The 20,000-nt window shown below is 50.6% G+C and overlaps 1 protein-coding gene across 2 annotated transcripts in view; it reads right to left on the bottom strand.

The window, feature by feature from the left end:
* Positions 1-20,000, bottom strand: part of celf6 (CUGBP Elav-like family member 6) — a 127,272-nt gene that overhangs the window by 102,113 nt on the left and 5,159 nt on the right. For both annotated transcript variants that reach the window (XM_070836673.1, XM_070836599.1), the window contains exon 2: positions 14,084-14,166. In XM_070836673.1, the coding sequence (XP_070692774.1) occupies positions 14,084-14,166 (83 nt within the window). The remainder of the gene's footprint in view (positions 1-14,083; positions 14,167-20,000) is intronic.

Raw genomic sequence — 20,000 nt, forward strand, 5'->3', positions numbered from 1 at the left:
GCTGCTGATGCAGGTTTAAGTAGGATTTGGGTGGAGATTTATGGAGGAGGGAGAAAGGGTGGAAAAGTTGGAGAGGTGCGAGGGAGTGGAGGAGGAGGTGGAACAGAGATGTAGAGGTTGGGGGAGGGGGGGGAGTTAAAAAAAGAAGAAATGGCTCTATCCTCTCACAGAAAAAGCTCTGGGATTGAGAGGGTAAAAAAATGAACTCATCCATAGTTTAGCGTGGAGCGAGAGCCGTCCGGCCCCCTGCTTCTCCAGAAAAGGGGGTTATGGAGGGCACAAGCTGGATGACTAATTGGGGAGGAGACGAAATGAGGCTTGACTCAATCCACACCCTTGAATCAACTCTGCCCTACAGTATGCATCAAATGGGCTCCCTAAGTGGTGCTTTTCCATTGATTATACCCTTTCAGTGTTACGCTCCAACTGCTTGTTGGAGAAATCTGACATAAAAAAAGAGGGAGCGGGATCTAAAGGGGGCAGTGGAGATACCGGTCAATACTTAGCAGGGGCAACCCAGGAAAGTAGGAGAGCAGAGAGTGAGTAATATCACATAAACAGAGGGAGAGAGGACAAGGTGTGTAAAAAGTGTGTTTGGCTGGCCGTAAACGCAGCGGTGCGTGGCACTCCGCCCGGCACGCCGCTCACGCTTTATGAGGTGTGGAGGGGCCGTCTCCCTCGCCTCCCTCGCCTCCCTCGCCTCCCTGCCCGCTTTAATGATACAGTTTAAATGGAAAAGCACCAAGGACTCCACTCCCTCTGCTCCACACACACACGTGTAAATATATATGGTGCTCACACACACACACACACACACACACACACACACACACGTCAGGACACCTGAGCTCATTCGTCCAGATGAAGAAATACATTTTATGGTAGTTTTACTTCAAAATAAGCAAAACGCGACTTTAATTTAGCCAAAATAATTTAGCTTCGTGTTAGCCAGAATTAATTCGACCCGAGATTAGAAATAAAACTAATAACTGCGGTGGCAGGTTTGTAAATATAGAAATGAAACAGGACAGGAAGGAGCAGCAGCTAATATCTCTCACACACACACACACACACACACACTCCACGCAGTGTGTGGGCGATCAGAGGCCCGAGCTGGAGCCTTGGATGAGGCAGAGGAGTGACAGTGATGAAGGCAGGAGGTGAGACTGGCTGTCAGAGCGGTGAAGTCTCCTCAGATCTGCCCTGCGTGCCGGCCACTATACCGACAGGAGAGAGGGTTTTACCACAGCCCCAGCATCACACACACACACACACACATACACACACACACACACTGCACTAATGCAATATTGATCTGAGTGTGTGTGTGTGTGTGTGTGTGTGTGTGATCACCAGCCTTGTGTACAAGTGACTGAGTGAAGTTTGTTGATGTGTGTCACATTGTGTGTGTGTGTGTGTGTGTGTGTGTGTGAGATATGAGAGCGATGCATTAATAAGGACGAGGTGAGGTGTTAGCCTGGGTGCTATTTCTGACACCTCCCTGTCAGAGGCTTCCTCTGCATCGGCGGCCTGAGAGGGAGAGGCTGGTGGGGGAGCGGCGGGGGGGCCGACATTCCCTCATTCCACCTTTCACCGGTCCGTCCGTCCGCCCGTCTGGTTCTCTTCCCGCCTGTGACGCTGTTATTCAGAGCCTCTTAAAACTAAAGAGACACGTGCGGCAGACGAAGGGTTAAACTCCACACACAACATGAACTCACAGCAGAGTTTCATTTATTACGTCGGCTTGTTTACTTCTCTTTGAATTCATCAGTTCCTGAAACGTTTGAGTGAAGCTACCGAAGGATAATTAGTCCGTTTCTTATTCCCCGTCATTAGTGATCCCTGAGACCGGCTGCAGTCCGACGCCCGTCGGCTCTAGGCGGATCAGTAGAGGAGGAACTCAGAGATGTGTGTTTCTGTCTGTACAGAAGAAGTGAAGGCTGATGCAATACTGGCTCCTATCGAGGAAACCGGCCCCCCCCACTGCTGCGGTCCAGACGGCCCCCAGCAGATGTCCGGTTTTAGAAATATGGGACAAAGAAAGAGACGAAGCAGAGGACAGACTCAGAACCTTTTTCTGTCTGAGCGAGTCAGCGTCAGAAAGAAAGAAAGGAAGAAAAGAGTGGGGATAAAGGACGTGCTGCTGTAGTGTCCCCTGTAGTGTCTCCTGTAGTGTCTCCTGTAGTGTCTCCTGTAGTGTCCCCTGTAGTGTCTCCTGTGGTGTCCCCTGTAGTGTCCCCTGTAGTGTCCCCTGTAGTGTCTCCTGTAGTGTCCCCTGTAGTGTCTCCTGTAGTGTCCCTGTAGTGTCCCTGTAGTGTCCCCTGTAGTGTCCCCTGTGGTGTCTCCTGTGGTGTCTCCTGTGGTGTCTCCTGTGGTGTCCCCTGTAGTGTCCCCTGTAGTGTCTCCTGTGGTGTCTCCTGTGGTGTCTCCTGTAGTGTCTCCTGTAGTGTCCCCTGTAGTGTCCCCTGTAGTGTCTCCTGTAGTGTCCCCTGTAGTGTCCCCTGTAGTGTCCCCTGTAGTGTCTCCTGTAGTGTCTCCTGTAGTGTCCCCTGTAGTGTCTCCTGTAGTGTCCCCTGTAGTGTCTCCTGTAGTGTCCCCTGTAGTGTCCCCTGTGGTGTCTCCTGTAGTGTCCCCTGTGGTGTCCCCTGTAGTGTCCCCTGTAGTGTCCCCTGTAGTGTCTCCTGTAGTGTCCCCTGTGGTGTCCCCTGTAGTGTCCCCTGTAGTGTCCCCTGTGGTGTCCCCTGTAGTGTCCCTGTAGTGTCTCCTGTAGTGTCTCCTGTAGTGTCCCTGTAGTGTCTCCTGTGGTGTCCCCTGTGGTGTCTCCTGTAGTGTCCCTGTAGTGTCTCCTGTAGTGTCCCTGTAGTGTCTCCTGTGGTGTCCCCTGTGGTGTCTCCTGTAGTGTCTCCTGTAGTGTCCCTGTGGTGTCTCCTGTGGTGTCTCCTGTAGTGTCTCCTGTGGTGTCCCCTGTGGTGTCTCCTGTAGTGTCTCCTGTAGTGTCTCCTGTAGTGTCCCTGTAGTGTCTCCTGTAGTGTCCCTGTAGTGTCTCCTGTAGTGCCCCTGTGGTGTCCCCTGTAGTGTCCCCTGTAGTGTCTCCTGTAGTGTCCCTGTAGTGTCCCTGTAGTGTCTCCTGTGGTGTCCCCTGTGGTGTCTCCTGTAGTGTCTCCTGTAGTGTCCCTGTGGTGTCTCCTGTAGTGTCCCTGTGGTGTCTCCTGTAGTGTCCCTGTAGTGTCTCCTGTAGTGCCCCTGTAGTGTCCCCTGTAGTGTCTCCTGTAGTGTCCCTGTAGTGTCTCCTGTGGTGTCCCCTGTGGTGTCTCCTGTAGTGTCTCCTGTAGTGTCCCTGTGGTGTCTCCTGTGGTGTCTCCTGTAGTGTCTCCTGTAGTGTCCCTGTAGTGTCTCCTGTAGTGTCCCTGTAGTGTCCCCTGTGGTGTCCCCTGTAGTGTCCCCTGTAGTGTCTCCTGTAGTGTCCCCTGTGGTGTCCCCTGTAGTGTCCCCTGTAGTGTCTCCTGTAGTGTCCCTGTAGTGTCTCCTGTGGTGTCCCCTGTAGTGTCTCCTGTAGTGTCTCCTGTGGTGTCCCCTGTGGTGTCCCCTGTGGTGTCTCCTGTAGTGTCCCCTGTAGTGTCCCCTGTAGTGTCCCTGTGGTGTCTCCTGTAGTGTCCCCTGTGGTGTCCCCTGTAGTGTCCCCTGTAGTGTCTCCTGTAGTGTCCCTGTAGTGTCTCCTGTGGTGTCCCCTGTAGTGTCTCCTGTAGTGTCTCCTGTGGTGTCCCCTGTGGTGTCCCCTGTGGTGTCCCCTGTAGTGTCCCCTGTAGTGTCCCCTGTAGTGTCCCTGTGGTGTCTCCTGTAGTGTCCCCTGTAGTGTCCCTGTGGTGTCCCCTGTAGTGTCCCTGTGGTGTCTCCTGTGGTGTCCCTGTGGTGTCTCCTGTGGTGTCTCCTGTGGTGTCTCCTGTAGTGTCTCCTGTAGTGTCCCCTGTAGTGTCCCCTGTGGTGTCTCCTGTGGTGTCCCCTGTGGTGTCTCCTGTGGTGTCTCCTGTAGTGTCCCCTGTAGTGTCCCCTGTGGTGTCCCCTGTAGTGTCCCTGTAGTGTCCCCTGTAGTGTCTCCTGTAGTGTCTCCTGTAGTGTCTCCTGTGGTGTCCCCTGTGGTGTCCCCTGTAGTGTCCCCTGTGGTGTCCCCTGTAGTGTCCCCTGTAGTGTCCCCTGTGGTGTCCCCTGTAGTGTCTCCTGTAGTGTCTCCTGTGGTGTCCCCTGTGGTGTCTCCTGTGGTGTCCCCTGTGGTGTCCCCTGTGGTGTCCCCTGTAGTGTCCCCTGTGGTGTCCCCTGTAGTGTCTCCTGTAGTGTCCCCTGTGGTGTCCCCTGTGGTGTCCCCTGTGGTGTCCCTGTAGTGTCTCCTGTGGTGTCCCCTGTAGTGTCTCCTGTAGTGTCCCCTGTAGTGTCTCCTGTGGTGTCTCCTGTAGTGTCCCTGTAGTGTCTCCTGTGGTGTCTCCTGTAGTGTCCCCTGTAGTGTCCCCTGTAGTGTCTCCTGTGGTGTCTCCTGTAGTGTCCCCTGTAGTGTCCCCTGTAGTGTCTCCTGTGGTGTCTCCTGTAGTGTCCCTGTAGTGTCTCCTGTAGTGTCCCCTGTAGTGTCCCTGTAGTGTCTCCTGTAGTGTCCCCTGTAGTGTCCCTGTAGTGTCTCCTGTGGTGTCCCCTGTAGTGTCCCTGTAGTGTCTCCTGTGGTGTCCCCTGTAGTGTCCCTGTAGTGTCTCCTGTGGTGTCCCCTGTAGTGTCTCCTGTAGTGTCCCCTGTAGTGTCTCCTGTGGTGTCTCCTGTAGTGTCCCTGTAGTGTCCCCTGTGGTGTCCCCTGTAGTGTCCCCTGTGGTGTCCCCTGTAGTGTCTCCTGTAGTGTCCCCTGTAGTGTCTCCTGTGGTGTCCCCTGTAGTGTCTCCTGTGGTGTCTCCTGTAGTGTCCCCTGTGGTGTCCCCTGTAGTGTCTCCTGTGGTGTCCCCTGTAGTGTCTCCTGTAGTGTCCCCTGTAGTGTCTCCTGTGGTGTCCCCTGTAGTGTCCCCTGTAGTGTCTCCTGTGGTGTCCCCTGTAGTGTCTCCTGTGGTGTCCCCTGTAGTGTCCCCTGTGGTGTCCCCTGTAGTGTCCCCTGTGGTGTCCCCTGTAGTGTCTCCTGTAGTGTCCCCTGTAGTGTCTCCTGTGGTGTCCCCTGTAGTGTCCCCTGTAGTGTCCCCTGTAGTGTCCCCTGTAGTGTCTCCTGTGGTGTCCCCTGTAGTGTCTCCTGTGGTGTCTCCTGTAGTGTCCCTGTAGTGTCTCCTGTGGTGTCTCCTGTAGTGTCCCCTGTAGTGTCCCCTGTAGTGTCTCCTGTGGTGTCTCCTGTAGTGTCCCCTGTAGTGTCCCCTGTAGTGTCTCCTGTGGTGTCTCCTGTAGTGTCCCTGTAGTGTCTCCTGTGGTGTCTCCTGTGGTGTCCCCTGTAGTGTCCCTGTAGTGTCTCCTGTGGTGTCCCCTGTAGTGTCCCTGTAGTGTCTCCTGTGGTGTCCCCTGTAGTGTCTCCTGTAGTGTCCCCTGTAGTGTCTCCTGTGGTGTCTCCTGTAGTGTCCCTGTAGTGTCCCCTGTGGTGTCCCCTGTAGTGTCCCCTGTGGTGTCCCCTGTAGTGTCTCCTGTAGTGTCCCCTGTAGTGTCTCCTGTGGTGTCCCCTGTAGTGTCTCCTGTGGTGTCTCCTGTAGTGTCCCCTGTGGTGTCCCCTGTAGTGTCCCCTGTGGTGTCCCCTGTAGTGTCTCCTGTAGTGTCCCCTGTAGTGTCTCCTGTGGTGTCCCCTGTAGTGTCCCCTGTAGTGTCTCCTGTAGTGTCCCCTGTAGTGTCTCCTGTGGTGTCTCCTGTAGTGTCACCTGTAGTGTCCCCTGTGGTGTCCCCCCCCCACAGCCTGCTCAGAAGTGTGCTTTCAGACAGGCGGGCCGACTGTGACCGAGGCGGCTCGTCCACTGGTCACATTCAGTCAGGTTTTGTTGAACAGGAGGCCTGAGATCAGCTCTGAGCTCAAACCTCTCACCAAACAGGCCTGAGGCCAGTGAGGTGACGCCTCAGCGGCCTGGGCTCTCTGATTGGAGCTGAGAGAGGAAACGAGGAAAGAACACACACGGCAGGAGGGGGGGCGAGAAATGTGGCCTTCATGCTGAACAACAGCGACCAGAACACTGACTGACAGACGGACGGACAAAAAGAGCAAACACAGATCCATTAACTCTAACTCTGCACAACACCCCCACTTCCAAGGACTAGAACTGTTCTCATAAGAAAACACACACACACACATGCACACACTCTCTCTCACACACACACACTCTCTCTCACACACACACACGTACAGACAGACTCACGGGGGGGCAGAAACAGCAGATATTCCCAGTGCCATAAAACAGGCCGCCTAACTAATGGAACCACCCACACACCAAACACACTTCTTTACCACACACACACACACACGTGCACACACACACACACACACACGTGCACAGTGCTGGTCCCAGCCCCCTCGTAGCCCGCTAGCTGCTACATCAGGTGGTTGTTTTAGTGCTGAGAGTGCAGCGCCACTCAACAAAGTCTTGTGATTACAGTTTGACTTTCTCGCCGCCTCCTCCTCTTCCTCCTCCTCTTCCTCCTCCTCTTCCTCCTCCTCTTCCTCCCGTCTTTAATCAGCATGTAAACAAGCACAAGGTCATTTTCTTCCTTAAACGAAGTGGGGGAGATAAGAGGAGCGTGGCGTAGTTAATCCTTTGGACACGCTGATGGAGGAGTTCGTCCTGGTGATGCTCGACGCTTAATTATGCAAGAATGCATCTCCTCTCCTCCCTCTCTCCCCCTATCTGTCTATCTCTCTCTGTCTCCCCCTTTCTCTCTCTGTCTCCCTGTCATGATGACTCATCAGTTTATCTCTTTTCCTCACTCTCTTTCACTCTGTTCTCTGTCCCCTCCCAAAACGGTCACATGTCCAATCACATATTTATCCAGTGTGTGTGTGTGTGTGTGTGTGTGTGTGTGTGTGTGTGTGTGTGTGTGTGTCCACACGTGATTACTGAGGTGTCTGAAAACTCTCTGACCTGCTGAACCATCATATTTCCTTTCCTTTACAAAGGAAAAAGGAAAGGAGTCAGGAAATGTGTCCAGTCTTGGTAAGAGAGCGGTTTTGTCTCTGTGGGCTGCCGTCACCTGTCTGTGTGGAGATATGACGCCGTCTGAAACTAGATGGAGACGTCCTTTGAGTATCACACGGCTTTAAAGGTAGATTTACACCTTGATCTTCTCAAATTAATCTCCCAAACTGAATGGGAGGGGAAGTTAATTAGCCAACTCCACAGCAGTTTTGATGATTCGGAGGTAGAGATCCGGCCTCAAATATTCATTTTTGGCTTGTTTTTGATTTTCCTCTCCGGCTGTTGTTGCCAAACCAGCTGATCTTGATGCAACAGAAACTTTGATGTTTAATTGGTTTAGGAGACGTCGTATTCCAGCATGCAGCCTTCCTAGCTAAGAGACAGCAGTCCAGACCCGGCAAAAGACTAAAAGCATCATTCTTGGAGCTGTGACAGCACCCAGGCCTCATTTCCATCCCTCCCTGCTATTTGTCAGCCTTCTCCTCTTCCCCACTGAAGCAGCAATGTTAACAATGCTGTCCCCACATTTACCAGTTCTGCCTCATTACAGCTAAAGAAGTGGATAAATTAGCGCGGGAGAGCGTGCACGGCGGAGTCCAACCGCACCTGTCAGCGAGGGGAAGAAGTGGAGGAAGAGTGTGAAGGAGCCTTGAGCACGTGAGGAGGGCGACGCTCGTCTGAGCAAAGTCTCCTCCTCTGGTTCATGTTTCAGCATTTCAGAGCGCGAGCATCACATTGTGTCAGGGTTTCCCTTTGTGTCAGCCCATGACAACTGTGACCGTCATGCGTCTTTCTAATCCGCCCGCTTGCCGTCCATTTATTCTATTATTTCATTCTTTCAAAAGGAAAAAGACGACTCTTGTTTCTGTTTTCTACTTGTCTGCATCACGTCGCCCTCTAAGTCCACTAACAGAATTAGTGCTGCTGACCAGTGTTTACTGGTTATTTACTGGTTCACGACCATGTAGGTGTTGCTACAGCAGAGATGTTGAGTCTTTTCTCCACACTGGCAAAGTGTCCCCCGATTCACAGAGACAGAGTGAGGCTTGGTTTGGTTTGTTGGCTCTGGGTTTCTCGTCTCGTAGATGAAAACTTTTTGGAAGCCTCCAAAAGTGAAAAACAAGCCTGTCTTTGCTCTTTTTGTTTCCAGACTGAATGAAGCAGTTATGATACACAGACCCTAATCTCATGCACACACTGCCCGCACTGAGCTTTGCTCGAGCAGAATGCACTTTCACAAGTCTTGGAAAAGTCCCAAAAGATGCTTTTGTTTTTGAGATGGAACTTTGTTGATGAATCCATCTTTCAATAACGGGGGATCAACCTGAACACCGTGGCCTGTTCTCTGCGTGTCAGCATGTGTTTGGGATCAGGAGAACAAATGGGCCGCTTGTTGCTCCTCTCCTGCCCCTGCGGCCTGTAAAAAGCCCGTCTCTCCTGCTCATTTGCCCCAGCCTCTGTATGGGCAGCTGAAGGGTGCTCTCAGGCAGCTGTGTTTGTGCCACGTCCACACCGTCCAGTAAAAAGCCAGGCGTTCCACGATGTCCACCCGCCCGCCTGCCTGCCTGGATTAACATTTCGCACTCTCCAAGGTTGAAAATCCCATCAGATGGAACGAAATTAATTTTTGCACAATATTCAGGGCCACCAGCCACATAATAGGAGACAATGCCGAGTGCATCCCTCGATTGTGATTCCATTCACTCCCTAATCGGCAGGACGGCCGCGCGCCGTGCGGCGGCGTAGTAAATGCTTTCATCCCAGGGGGATTAGAAAAACAATGGCCCTTTTTAATTTCTTTTCTAAAGCGGGCCGCAGAAAGAAAATGATATAGACGTAATTGATGATGAGGAGAGCGGGGGGAGCCTTTGCAGAGGTCTCACGTCCACTGCCCAGGCCTTGTGTTTTTTACTTCATAATGGCAAACGCTCAGGGGCACCGGAGGCTGACAAATCTGGCGCAGAGGACAAAGTGATCGGCAACAGAACACAATTTGTCCCCTAAAAGAATGGGCAACAGCCCCGTGTGGCCCCAGTGATTAGTTTAAACTACAGCATGCCTGTCCAGGAGTGGAGGGGGGGCTCAGGGTGGCCTCTGATGAGAGGCCACACACACAGTCTCACCTGGAATAGTCTTTACTACTGAACATATCAATGAACACATATTTTATATAAATGAGAAAAGTGTCACACTTGTGCCTCAGGTTCCATTTGACAGTGTTTTGGGTTTTTATTTGTGGGCTCACGTCTCTAAGCACCTCACTCACTCCCCTCAGGAGTGACTGTGGATCAGAGATCTGCTTTAATAACAGCTCAGATAAAACGGCACGCTGTTCCACAAATGAATCTTTTCTTTTTGACGGTGCGTTCATGCTCACTGCAGAGGGTGGGATTTTAGGAGAAACGGTAAAAACAAGTGAGACACAGACATGTGGCAGGTCTACGCTGGCCACAGCGCTGGTGTGGTGCAGGGAGAGAGTGTGAGGAACACGGATGCAGTGGTCCATGCAGTGTGCTTAGTGACACATAATACTGGTGTTGCACAATCTTCCCCTGACCTGTTTCTGTGTGACACATGCTGGAGTCAATTTTCTGCACTTTTCATGCACAGAAGCAGAAGAAGAAATGTGAGAAAGCCAAACATTTTGCAGCTCACTTTGGTGGAAGCTGATAGCCTCGAGCTTAGCCTTTCAAATGTGAGGAGAAGCACTTGAGAGAGGACGAGCCGCTGCCTTGTCTCTCTCCTCTCTTCCTCACTGCTCGGCTGCCTCGTCATCAGTACAGGGGTCGCTCACAAACCAAGAAACGTGGATCCCTCCACAGAAAACTCTACAGAGATGACAAGCGTGGGGCTGGGGCGACTCCCCACACTCAGCACATCCCACAGAGGAAGTTTGGAGCCAGACGAGTGGGAGTGAAGTGGAAGAGATGTGATTAGGCAGGAGAAGGCTGGGGGGGAGGGGAGAGCACGAGTGGATGAGACACAAAGAGAATCTGGATCTTTTTTCCTAGAAAATTTTAATTGGCTTTTGGGCTTCAGTAGCACCCAATTAGCATGCTTGTTACATGCAAACACCAGGAGCTAATTGGCCTGAGAGGAGAGAGCGGCGCTGCCCTGAAGGAGAGACGGGATTCATCTGAAGGCAGCGTGGTGGGAGGATTTTTGGCAAACAGCTGTAAATAATGCTCTCATGCTGCAGTTGCAGATAATTCTGATACTTGGTGGCTGTCTTTGTTGCCAGGTGTCACAGAAAAGAGGAAAAGATGGCATGAAGTTTCTCTGCAGTCAGAGAAAAGCTCCGTGTAGCTCACCTGTAGCCTGAGACAGGTAGACAGGAGACGCTAACGCACTGTCGATAACCTACTAATTAATCAGATCTGGGGAGGAATCATTCACAGGCGTGACCCGGCCTGTCCACATGTTCCCCCCCACCGCCCTGCATGGGGAATGTGCCGAGTGAGCACGTAAACACGACGGCACCACGAGCTCGGCGGGGCCGAGAGGCTGCAGCTCTGATTACATTTACTGTACAAACTGTAGCAGCAGGATCGGATGCACAGGACATCAAGAGCTCATTACGCTCTTTACATGCAATTAATCAAACAATGTAAACAAAGCTCGCCTGAGCCGCAGCAGACAGAGCCGGAGCCCCCGCTGGCAACTCAAATGCCATGCACACAGCACAAGACTCTGTAAATAAAGGAACGGGAATTACGGAAAATGTAAGATTCACAGCTAATTTGGAGATGATGTAAGAGTCGGGCCTCCTGCTGAGACCACACACACACACACACACACAGTGTCTCAGCACTAAGCCTACAGCCTTCTCCTTTAGTGAAATGCACACAGTGTGTCCATATAAAGATTGGTGCACTGCAGCTGTGTGACAGTGAAAGTGTTACATGTTTGTGTGTCTGCTCCCTCGGCTCCGAGGAGAGGGTCTCACCCTAAACTCTGTTTAGTCAGTCACCTTTTATGCAGGTAGTCGCCCTGAAGGAGGAGCTCAGTCTTTAAATGAATCCTTTGAATTAGCACTCATCAGTTATTCGTCTCCCTCCTGTTGCACAGTCATTTGAAAAAAGAAATCATGAATCTGTATTAGTTGTGCTAACTAGCTTCCTAGCCCTGCTATGCTAGCTACGCTTTAGTGCTCACAGCCAGTGACCTTACCACTGAAATTATACAGGTTATAAAACAACCAACATAAATATCTGTTACATCAGAGGACAGCCGGAGTCCTGCTGCTCCCACACGAGGAGGATCACTGAGACACCAGCACAGCGCTTTGACTCGGTCTGCAGACTGACACGGGACACGAGTCTGGGTGCTGGAGGTCTGAGCCAGGAGCCACACAGCTCCTTCACCCATCCTCTTCATCCCTCTGTTCCAGTAAAACCAGACCTGCCCCCGCCCTCTGTGTGCTCCACAGCTCTCTGGAAAAGTGCTTGGACTTTTAGTGCATTAAGCATCGTTTGGCTTTCTCCAGATGTGAGCTAAACGATCAGCCGGAGAAGCCTGATGACTGTCAGAGCTCTTTAAATGCGAACACACACTCTGATTTGCATTTAACCTCATATGACACAGCTGTGATTCACCTGCGTCAAACGACTGCTGCAGGCTGTGTTTGTGTCATCTGATTCACACAACACTTTATTTTTAAATTTGTTTCATGTGTCATCTTGAGAGAGAAAGGCTTGATGGGTTTTTTTCTTTAAAAATGCCAGTTGCCTCCTGGAATAGAATTTGCATTTGTGTCTCCTGACAGTCACACAGCCGGACTGCAGCCAAACGATACGCGGAGCATCTCGCAGCATCTCGGAACATCTCGCAGCATCTCGGAACATCTCGGAACATCTCGCAGCATCTCGCAGCATCTCGGAACATCTCGGAGCATCTCGGAGCATCTCGGAACATCTCGCAGCATCTCGGAACATCTCGGAACATCTCGCAGCATCTCGCAGCATCTCGCAGCATCTCGGAACATCTCGGAGCATCTCGGAACATCTCGGAACATCTCGGAGCATCTCGGAGCATCTCGGAGCATCCGGCCGTGACGATGACAATGAGGCTCGTCCAGAAGTGTCACCTCTCTGGGTGTCTGTGCCTCCGTCTGTCTGTCTGTGTCTCACTCACACAGACAGACAGACGGTCTGTGTTAGCCCTGTGTGTGTGCAGCCTGTGCTCAGCGCTGACCCCCCCGCTGTGAGCTGAACGGGGGAAATTTTCACCCCAACCCCACAGAACGAGCCATTACCCTCCACCTGGACTGAAGAAAACAAGAATGTCCCTCCGTGAGAGCAATAAAAGCAGGAGCACCGATCCTATCCGGGACCGTCATGACAACCGACTCATTATGAAGCTGTCGAGCCGGGGGGGGGGGGCTCACTCAGGGACTGTGTCCCCACAGTCTGCCCAGCATTCACTGAAGTACCAATGAAACTCAGTGAAGTGCAAACAACTGATTAACCCAACACTGAGGGACAATATACCCCCCCACCCCACCTCCATCGACCACCTCTGCCCCCCATTTCAAACCAATCCCTGCTACTTCCTCTCTGTCTGTCTCTCTGGACCTTACCCCCTCCCTCCAGATTCGGACGGATATTTTGAGGCTCTGATTAAAGCCTCAGCCTGAGAGGGTGTGTTAGTGTGTGGGGGGGGCAGTGAGCTGCCTGGGCACTGCAGCATATTCTCCTTCTGAGGGACCGCGGGCGTAAATCAATCACACCTCGATAATTCCCCTGACGTTAGAGTCCACACAGACACCACGAGCTCTCACTCCCCCCACACCGAGGGTCTCCTCCTGGGGGGGGCTTAGGTTTTACCTGGCTCGTCTGAAGAGCCCATTATTTTAATTGAAAAAGCTACCCGGCCGCCAAAGGCTCAGGATAGAAGACGGAGGGAGAAACCAGGGGAGAGGATTCCAACGAAAACAGCAGATGGTGGTATACATGGTCAAAATGACTGTTTATACTTCCTGGTTGATTATATGTGATAATGAGAGCGGGATTCCTCGGGGCAATTAGTGTCTGCGGCGGCCATATTGTGAGAGGACGGGGGAAGGACGGCACGGGCTGTTATGAAGGAGCGCTTATCAAAAATCTCCACCAGGGTGATTAGTGTAATAAGACACTGCAAGGTGAGATAGGCCAGTCACACTCTTTAGTGTGTCTGCTGGGGGGGGGGAGTGTGTGTGTGTGTGTGTGTGAGTGTGTGTGTGTGTGTGTGTGTGTGTGTGTGTGTGTGTGTGTGTAGGTTAAAGTGTGTGTGAGTGTGTGTGAGTGTGTGTGTGTGTGTGTGTGTGTGTGTGTGTAGGTTAAAGTGTGTGTGTGTGTGTGTGTGTGTGTGTGTGTGTGTGAGAGTGTGTGTGAGTGTGTGTGTGTGTGTGTGTGTGTGTGTGTGTGTGTGTGTGTAGGTTAAAGTGTGTGTGTGTGTGTGTGTGTGTGTGTGTGTAGGTTAAAGTGTGTGTGTGTGTGTGTGTGTGTGTGTGTGTGTGTGTGTGTGAGAGTGTGTGTGAGTGTGTGTGTGTGTGTGTGTGTGTGTGTGTGTGTAGGTTAAAGTGTGTGTGAGTGTGTGTGAGTGTGTGTGTGTGTGTGTGTGTAGGTTAAAGTGTGTGTGAGTGTGTGTGAGTGTGTGTGTGTGTGTGTAGGTTAAAGTGTATGTGTGTGTGTGTGTGTGTGTGTGTGTGTGTGTGTAGGTTAAAGTGTATGTGTGTGTGTGTGTGTGTGTAGGTAGGTGTGTGTGTGTGTGTGTGTGTGTGTGTAGGTAGGTGTGTGTGTGTGTGTGTGTATGTAGGTAGGTGTGTGTGTGTGTGTGTGTGTGTGTGTGTGTGTGTGTAGGTGTGTGTGTGTAGGTGTGTGTGTGTTCACGTGTGATATAAGTGTTAATGTGGGCACCCCCGTGTCAGGCTGGCTGCCCCCGGGGCAGTAGCCTGTGACAGAGGGCAGATGGGGGGCACTTACCCCTGGCAGAGTCTTCTGTTCATGGAGGGCGCTCTGGGCCTTCAGTGCTGACTCTCTGGCACAGTATGTTAGAAAGGCACATCCTGCAGCGTCAGGGAGACAAGAGAGACACACACTTACACTCCACTCCACCATAAACACACAGAGCAGAGGTTTGAAGCTGGGGAGTCTGAGTAGACCTCACATCCATCTGTCTGTCTGTCTGTCTGTCTGTCTGTCTGTCTGTCTGTCTGTCTGTCTGTACATAGTAAACCAGAGAACAGGAAGCCGTATGCCAGCATGTCAGTATTTATTACATGGCTTCACTGAACACTCCGTTCTGATTGGCCAGTTCTAGTTGTTATACACAGTATATATATGTATATATATGCAGTTCTGATGGAGGAAGCAATGTGATTTATGATTTTTATCTTTTTATTTGCAGTGCTATGTAAGGCGCTATATGAATCCATAGTATTATTATTACTATTAATATTGCTTCCTCCATAAACCATAAAAAATAAAGAATTTAAATCAATAAAAATCATTTTAAATCAATGTTTTTTGTCAAATGCTTTCCTTACTGTAATAATCAGGATACTGTTGCTGAAGGAACCCCTTCAGGATGATTCAGGACCTGCACCGGCCTGTCGGGGTTCGTTCTGCACTAACAACCAGCTCGCTGTACGTTTTCCCACCAAACACACTCACTGTGTGAATGAATACTGACTGAGTGACTTTCTCTCCATCTTCTCTAGAGAAGCTGTTTTCATTGGATAGCTCCTGTCCTCCTTGAAGTTTCCTACAGTCGACCCAAAGGTCAGTGATCTTTGTCCACTGACGTCCTCCCAGTCTGCACACAGCGGACCTTTACGTGCCTCATGTTAAACTACATATAGAATATATAGAATATACTGTGCACACAGCTGCGGAGCCTCACAGACCAAAACATGCTGGCTGACAAACACGGGACAACTGACTGGACATTTGTTCAATCAATCAATCAATCTTTATTTATATAGCGCCAATTCATTACAACGTAATCTCTTTCCAGAGAGAGCAGGTCAAGAACAAACTGACTAATTAAGAGACAATTCAGCAATTCAACATTAAGGACTCGTGCATTTGGACAGTAAAATGGACTAAAACTATCAAAGTGTTGCAGGAGACAGGGAGGGATTTTTCACTGATCACTGGGAACATGCGTCCTGATGACTGATCACTCTGATGGTTACCGAAGCGGCTGCAGGAGGAAAAAGTCCGTTTGCATATTTAGCTGCCAAGTAATCAAACTCCTCAGCTGAAAGAGTCCCCTCACACATCTCCGGAGACGCTCCTGGAAGTTGGAAAATTCCAGATGAATATGCATCAGTAAATAAAAGCCCAGCTCCAGTGTGATGGCTTTCATTACAGGCTGCTGTGTGAGGCGCCTGGCAGAGCTGACAGTGGGTGACCCCGCTCACTACAGGTTTTGCAGTGTGCAGCATAATTTCCCATTACTACATGTCACACCTGCTGCCAAGGATTCCCAAGGGGGAGAACACACACACACACACGCACACACGCAGATACCAGTGCAGAGCACCCATCACCCCCAAAAAGCCAGCAGCACACAGCCTGGCGCCCGGCCAGGAGGAGCGCTCCCCTCAGGACAACCTTCACCCTCCTGCACAGCCGGGCAGCTGCTCGGGAGCAAAAACCACCTCAGCGACACGACCGAACAGCAACGCACTAAAGTTTGGGAGCCCGGGGAGACGCTCTTCATCCTCTGTGACATTACTAAACTGTGGGACATGAGCCGAGGCCTCCCGGGGGACGTGTCCCAGCAAAGCCTTATGGGAATCGTAGGCTGTCACTGCCACCACCTGTCTGGGTAGTTTTCACCGTGCTGCCTGGCTGCATATTCCCCAAGATGTTCAGCGTGAAACGTGATTGGACCACATGAGCTACGGCTGAATGACTAAATGGTCTTTAGTTTCTTTAGACCTCTCATGAAAGACTCCCCGTCCTCCATCTTAATAGCAGGAGACCATGATGTCATTTCTAAACTGTTTTTTTTATTTTCAGTGATATGAAGTAACCAGGTACTGAACTCTAACACAAGTATTTACATTTTTCTCCCTTTCAAGCTACTTTGTACCACATTTGTTAGACAGTTAGTTCAGATGAAGGTTTTCCATATAAAACGTGATGTGATGCAGTAAACCAAGTAAACCAGCTGCAGCCTTAACTCAGTTCTTAATAATGATCCAACAACAGTCTGAGCGTTTGTGTGTCCTTTTATTTTGGATAAATATAGATACTAAATACTAATGATAGAAATATGTCTGTACTTTTATAGTAATTGGAGTATTTCTATAGTCTGGCAATTGATTAAATGATCTTCTAAAGTGCTTAAAAGAAGTCTAACTGCATCTGAAACGAGTGAAGCGACCCCCCACCAGCTGGCAGCAAGTTCAGGCCGTCAGCCCAACATTTTAAAGGGACGAACTGTCAGGGGATCACATGCGGGCCTGCGAGCCGTCGCACACGTCTGGGACACAGACCTGTGAGGAACACACACTCTCACTGGTGTGTGTGTGTGGTGATACAACATTACCACAGAAAAAACAGCAGCCATGACACTCACTGTGACGTCTGTGGTAAAAAGGACAAAAGATGAAAACCAAAGCAGCGGTTTGGCCCTTTAGTGCCTCACAGTGCTGCTGAAGATGTGCACTTTGTTTTATTTTCAGGTAACATTGAAACCTTCTGCTGTGAATGAACTGACCAAATAAGCTGCATGCAGAGGAGGAGGAGGAGGAGGAGGAGGAGGAGGAGGAGGAGGAGGAGGAAGAAGAGGAGGAGGAGGAAGAAGAGGAGGAGGAGGAGGAGGAGGAGGAGGAGGAGGAGGAGGAGGAAGAAGAGGTGGTGGAGGAAGAGGAAGAGGAAGAGGAGGAGGAGGAGGAGGAGGAAGAGGTGGAGGAGGAGGAGGAGGAGGAGGAGGAGGAAGAAGAGGAGGAGGAGGAAGAGGAAGAGGAAGAGGAGGAGGAGGAGGAGGAGGAAGAGGTGGAGGAGGAGGAGGAGGAAGAAGAGGAGGAGGAGGAAGAAGAGGAGGAGGAGGAGGAGGAGGAGGAGGAAGAGGTGGAGGAGGAGGAGGAGGAAGAAGAGGAGGAGGAGGAAGAAGAGGAGGAGGAGGAGGAGGAAGGGGAAGAGGAGGAGGAGGAGGAGGAGGGAGAGGAAGAGGAGGAGGAGGAAGAGGAGGAGGAGGAGGAGGAGGAGGAGGAAGAGGAGGCTGCTCTACAGCTCTGCTGCTGGTTCAGCAGGACGACTGGTGCTTTCCTGTGATGAGCGGGTTAAGTGGGGTGAAAATAATACTTTGGTAATCAAAGACAATTTAGCACACTATAATTTCAGAGAGGGACAGAAGTTCAACAAATTATATTTAAGGCAAATGAAAAAGTAAACTAGTTCAAAGAGAAAGCAGGAAATGTGAAATGTGTCTTTGTGTTTGCGAGACACGTTTGGGGTAATTACTTAAAGAACTTTCCCCCGTAACGCTTCTTCTAACGCTTTGTTTTTAAATGGAAATTAGTATGTGCTCACCACTGCATGCACCCAGGCATTAAGAGGAAATTGTGCTTTTTTAAGGCATCAGATACCTGTAATTGAAATAACTCCAGAACAAATTTGTATAAAATTTCAATTCATTAGCAGTGAATTCATAAATCATGAGCAATTTGCTCTCCTCCAGTCTCCTCTCACGAAACATCCAAGAATGTTCATTAAAGTGGGAAAGAATGCAAATTAATTTCCAAAAAGGATCCGGGCTCAGAGAAACATTATGTAAAATGAGTGGATGCAGCCTGACCCCCCCGAGGCTAAACATGCACAGCGTCCTGCTCACAGCCGCTTTTCTGACCATCAGAGGGGTCACCTGTACGCTGAGGACGCACCTGTCAGTCACCTCCCACCCCCCCGCCCAGCGCTGGACGCACCCACAGATAAAACTCTGAAAAACTGCAGAAGAAAAGGCGACAGAACTGAATTTCACAGAAAACCACAAAGCTACTACATTCTACGAGTCATTTGCAATTAGATCTTAGTGCCCCACTGTGGTTTACGTTTGACATTTGAATGCCTGCGAGGGGCGTCGGTGTCAGTTTGGCGGGCTATTTATAGCCAATTACACTGCGTGGACCTACCGAGGAGCGCAGAATGGATGAGGATATTTAACAGCTCTTTGTATCTCTTCCTCCTGGCTGTGTGCTGCAGCCCCGAGTCCCTCCTCTCAGCATCACAGACGTATTGATAGATAACGCTACTCAAGCAAAAGATTTGCCCCCCACCGGCATTCAGCATGTCTGAACAATGCATGCGTTCTGGCACTGACACTAAGTATTATGATAATGTAGTGCTCAGTGAAATGATGGATGTTAAACAGCACGACCTGGCCGCACCGCACTCCGACGAGCCCCGGGCCCGCCAGTGCTGTCAAGTCATCCCCCGCGCCGCATGAGGCCCCCCGACGACACTCACAGTACCAGACCCACATTAAAGGCAGCAGTGTCAAACAACTACGAGGCAGGATGTGATCATCAGTTAGAGGAAGCAGATGTGAAAACGCCCTCTGAATAGACTCCAGCAGCAGCCACACTGATCCACTCAAGTGTTCAGCACAATACCCAACCTAAAACTCCCCAGATATTCACACACGTCCCGGGGGGGGGGGGGGGGGTAAACACCCAGAGTAAGAGCTCACAAAGTACAAAACATCTGCTCAAACCGATGCGTGAATTAGTCATGAGCCTACATGACATATTTTGATCTGCCCTTAAATCCATAATTACGGTGCAATTCTGTGTCACAGGACTCGGCTGTGATAAAAGGTAGTTCTGCAAATCATCCATTAGCTGCGCTTTGCTAACTGATGCCAGCAGCCATATACATCATCCACCGAAACAAATCACATCTCTCTCCACCACAAACGCAGCTAAGACGCATTTCAAAGGAGCAGTCGTGGTGCTGCACTAAATCTTTATGAACTTTATGATCGCAGCCCCCCCACTCTGCTGTGCAAACTCACTGTTTATGATAAAAATGTGGATTGAATTTGTGACAAAGTCAGAACGTTGGGAGCCTCCCATCCCGGGGGAGGGGGACGTTTCAACACTGGGACGGATACGAGACCCTGACATCCATCTACGCCCCCCCTGTGAGGCCCTCAGCCCTCACAGGGGGGTCAGGACAAACGATGCCACGTGTCTGTCTGTGAGTCTGAAGGCTGCAGGAGAAGCTGAACGGTGTTAGAGTGACGGACCAGCAGCTGACTGAACATCAGAGGGCTCCTTTAAACCCTCTGTTTCCTGCCTCTCGCCCCGCAGACGTGTCATCAGCCTTACATTTGACACCTGTTGGCAAACACCGTCTGTTTTCAGCAGAGACGCAGCGTCAGCGTCAGCGTCAGCGTCAGCGTCAGCGTGGCCTCCTGATGACTGAAGGCCGTCGCTCGCTGTCCCTTAAGCTCTGTTTTAGTCTCCACGGCCTCCTCCTCTGACCAACAGACCCAGCAGACGGTCACTTAGGGCGCCTCCTGCTGGACAAGTAGTGCACAGACTGAAGATGCTTCGAGAGCTGAAGGCTGAGCTGGGGGGGCTGATTCTCCGTGGGTCCATCACTACAAGTCAGCCAGTGAGTAAAGTCCATTAAAAACGTCATTCGTCATGGTACTTTAATACTCTGTACTTTAATATTTGGTACTTTAATACTCTGTACTTTAATATTTGGTACTTTAATACTCTGTACTTTAATATTTGGTGCTTTAATACTCTGTGCTTTAATATTTGGTACTTTAATATTTGGTGCTTTAATACTCTGTACTTTAATATTTGGTACTTTAATACTCTGTACTTTAATATTTGGTACTTTAATATTTGGTGCTTTAATACTCTGTACTTTA

This window comes from Pempheris klunzingeri, chromosome 1, assembly GCF_042242105.1.
Source record: "Pempheris klunzingeri isolate RE-2024b chromosome 1, fPemKlu1.hap1, whole genome shotgun sequence".
NCBI lineage: Eukaryota > Metazoa > Chordata > Actinopteri > Acropomatiformes > Pempheridae > Pempheris > Pempheris klunzingeri.